Consider the following 3,366-nt stretch of genomic DNA (forward strand, 5'->3'; position numbering starts at 1 on the left):
CCCCGTTTTCCAGGAGCTGTGCCGGGCGGCCTCCCGGGAGCTGCAGCCGCCGCCGGAGCCCCCCCGGGACAGGGACAGGGACAGAGGGGGGAGCTCGGGTGAGTGAGGGGAGCCCTGGAGCCAACCCAGAGACCCCTGAGCCCCTTGGATCCCTCTGAGCCCTCTGGATCCATCCCAGATCCCCTGGAGACTCCTGAGTCCATTCCAGATCCCCCCAAGCCCCCTGGATCCATCCCAGATCCCTCAGAAACCCCTGGGTCCCCTTGAGTCCTCTGGATCCATCCCAGATCCCCCAGAGACCCCTGGATCCATCCTGGAGACCCGTGGATCCATCCCAGATTCCTCAGAGATCCCTGGATCCATCCCAGATCCCTCAGAGATTCCAGGGATCCCTGGAGCCAGCCCAGATCTCCTGGAGACCCCTGGATCCATCCCAGATCCATCCCAGACCCCTGGATCCATCCCAGATCCCTGAGAGACTCCTGGATCCATCCTGGAGACCCCTGAGTCCATCCCAGATTCCTCAGAGATCCCTGGGTCTTCCTGAGCTCTCTGGATCCATCCCAGATCCCCCAGAGACCCATGGATCCATCCCATATTCCCCAGATCCCTCTGGATCCCTTTGGATTCCCCCTGACCCTGCCTGACCCTCCCTGATCCCTTTGGATCCCCCCCGACCCTCCCTGATCCCCTGGATCCATCTGGATCCCCCCTGACCCCCCTTGACTCTCCCTAACCCCCCAGATCCCTTTGGACCCTCCCTGACCCCTCTGAATCCCTTTGGATCCTCCCTGACCCCCCAGATCCCTTTGGATCCCTCTGGATCCCCCCTGACCCCCCCCCCGTTTCCGCAGCCGCCGGGAGGATGATCCGGAAGAGCCTGAGCCGGGATCCCCCCCGGGATCCCCCCCCGAGACCCCCCCGGGACCCCCCCAAATCCGGGATCTGCGTCACCGTCACCAACGGGGCCCCCCCAGGTGAGGGAGCCACCGGATCCCAACGGATCCCACCGGGAACCACCCAGAAATGGGGATTTTCCCACCTGGAATCTTCCCAGGGGTGGGTGGGGGGGGGGGGGGGGGGGGGGGGGAGAGGGGCCAGGGGGGATCCAAAGGGATCCAGAGGGATCCAGAGAGATCTGAAGGAGGTGGGAAGGATCCAGAGGGGTCTGTGGGATCCAAGGGATCCAGGATCAATCCAGAGGGATTGGGGGCATCTGGGGTGGATCCGGAGGGGTCTGAGGGATCCAGAGGGATCCAGGGGAACTGGGATGGATCCAGAGGGATCCTCAGGGATTCGGAGGAATCCAAGAGAACTGGGATGGATCTGGAGAGTTCTGAGGGATCCGGGATGGGTCCAGAGGATTCTGTGGGATCCTCAGGGATCCAGAGCGATCAGAGGGATCTGAAATCAATCAAGAGAGATTGGGAACATCTGGGGTGGATCCAGAGGGTTCCATGGGATTCTCAGGGATCCAGGGGGGTCAGAGGGATCTGGGATCAATCTGGGTGGATTGGGGACATCTGGGGTGGATCCAGAGGATTCTGTGGGATCCAGAGGGGTCCAGAGGGATCAGAGGAGTCTGGGATGGATCCTGAGGGATCCAGGGGAGCTGGGATGGATCCAGAGGGTTCTGTGGGATCCAGAGAGATCAGAAAGATCTGGGATGGATCCAGAGGGGTCAGCGAGGTCCTCAGGGCTCCAGGGGAATCAGGTGGATCCACAGGGATTCAGGGATGTCAGAGAGATCTTCAGGGATCCAGAAGGATCCGCAGGGATCCATGGGGGGTCTGAGAGATCCAGGATCAATCCATAGGGATTTGGGGCATCTGGGGTGGATCCAGAGGGATCAGTGGGATCCTCAGGTATTCAGGGACATCAGAGAGATCCGCAGGGATCCAGGGACATCAGAGAGATCCAGAGGGATCCATAGGGATCCTCAGGGATCCGCGGGGGCTCCTCGGGCTCTGTCCCCCCCCGTGACCCCCGAATTCCCCATTCCCAGGCAGTTCCAGCTCTGGGATCCCGGGGATCCCTCCGGGATCTGGGAAGCGCCGTCGTGTGACGGCGGAGCAGGAGGGGAGCTACCGCATCTCCCTCCCCAAGGGAAGCACGGCCCGAAGCAGGAGGATCCTGCAGCTCCAGGCCGCCAAAGGTACCCGGGGAGGGGGGAAATCATCCCGAATTCCCGGGATTTCTGGGTCCCCAGGGGGGATTTCGGGGGGTTTGGGAGCCTGGAGGGGGGGGATGATCCCAAATTCCCGTGACTCCTGGATCCCCAGGGGGAACTGGGGGGTTTTTGGGGGGTTTTGGGGTCAAGGGGGGAAATGATCCCGAATTCCTGGGATTTCTGGGTCCTCAGAGGGGTTTTGGGGTCGAGGGGGGATATGATCCCGAATTTCCAGGATTCCTGGGTCCCCCGGGGGGATTGGGGGAATTTTGGGGGGTTTTAGGGTTGAGGGGGGGGGGGTCCCGAATTCCTCGGAGGTCTGGGTGCCCAGGGGGGTTGGGGGGGATTTCAGGGGGTTTTGGGGCCTGGAGGGGGGGGGGAAGATCCCGAATTCCCGGGATTTCTGGGTCCTCAGGGGGAATTGGGGGGATTTTGGGGTCAAGGGGGAAAATGATCCCGAATTCCCGGGATTCCCGGATCCCCAGGGGGAATTGGGGGGTTTTGGGGGGGTTTTAGGGCCTGGAGGAGGGGGTGATCCTGAATTCCCAGGATTCCTGGATCCCCAGGGGGAATTGGGGGGATTTCAGGGAGTTTTGGGGCCTGGAGGGGGTCGGTTTGTCCCGGAATTCCCGTGGGTTTTTTTTCCCTTTGGAATTGTCAGGTCTGGGCAGGACGTCGGTGTTCCAGAGGCTCGGGGCCGAGGCCAAGGCCGACGGGAAGGTGAGGAGGGATCCAGAGGGATCTGGGGGATCAGCAGTGGAGGAGGGATCCAGGGGATTAGGGATGCAGGAGGGATCCAGAGGGATCCAGGGAACTGGAAGAGGGATCCAGAGGGATCTGGGGGATCCAGGATGGAGGAGAGATCCAGGGGGATCCAGAGAGATCTGGAGGATCAGGGATGGAGGAGGGATCCAGAGGGACCCAGGGGATCAGGGGAGTTCAGGGATGGAGAAGAGATCCAGGGGGATCGGGAGTCAAAAGGGCTCAGGATCCTAAATGATCCAGGATCCGGGGGGGGCAGGATCTGGGATCCAGAGGGGCCAGATCCAGAGAGAGGATGATCCAGAAGGGTCCGGGACCCAGAAGGTTCTGGAATCCAGAAGGGTTTGGGATCCAGAAGGATCCAGGATCCAGAAGGGTCCAAGATCCAGAAGAATCCAGAAGGTTCCAGGCCCAGGCAGGATGGGGTGGGGGGG

General features: G+C 61.8%; 1 protein-coding gene across 1 annotated transcript in view; it reads left to right on the plus strand.

The window, feature by feature from the left end:
- Positions 1-15: 15 nt before the first annotated feature.
- The window catches only part of CUNH19orf47 (chromosome unknown C19orf47 homolog), a 4,414-nt gene continuing 1,063 nt past the window's right edge, over positions 16-3,366 (plus strand). Inside the window, exons 1-4 of the mRNA XM_027708121.1 lie at positions 16-98; positions 855-977; positions 2,006-2,155; positions 2,832-2,890. Of these exons, the coding sequence (XP_027563922.1) occupies positions 866-977; positions 2,006-2,155; positions 2,832-2,890 (321 nt within the window). The 5' untranslated portion in view covers positions 16-98; positions 855-865. The remainder of the gene's footprint in view (positions 99-854; positions 978-2,005; positions 2,156-2,831; positions 2,891-3,366) is intronic.

The sequence above is a fragment of the Neopelma chrysocephalum genome, unplaced genomic scaffold, assembly GCF_003984885.1.
Source record: "Neopelma chrysocephalum unplaced genomic scaffold, ASM398488v2 Primary Assembly neopelma1_95571, whole genome shotgun sequence".
Lineage (NCBI taxonomy): Eukaryota > Metazoa > Chordata > Aves > Passeriformes > Pipridae > Neopelma > Neopelma chrysocephalum.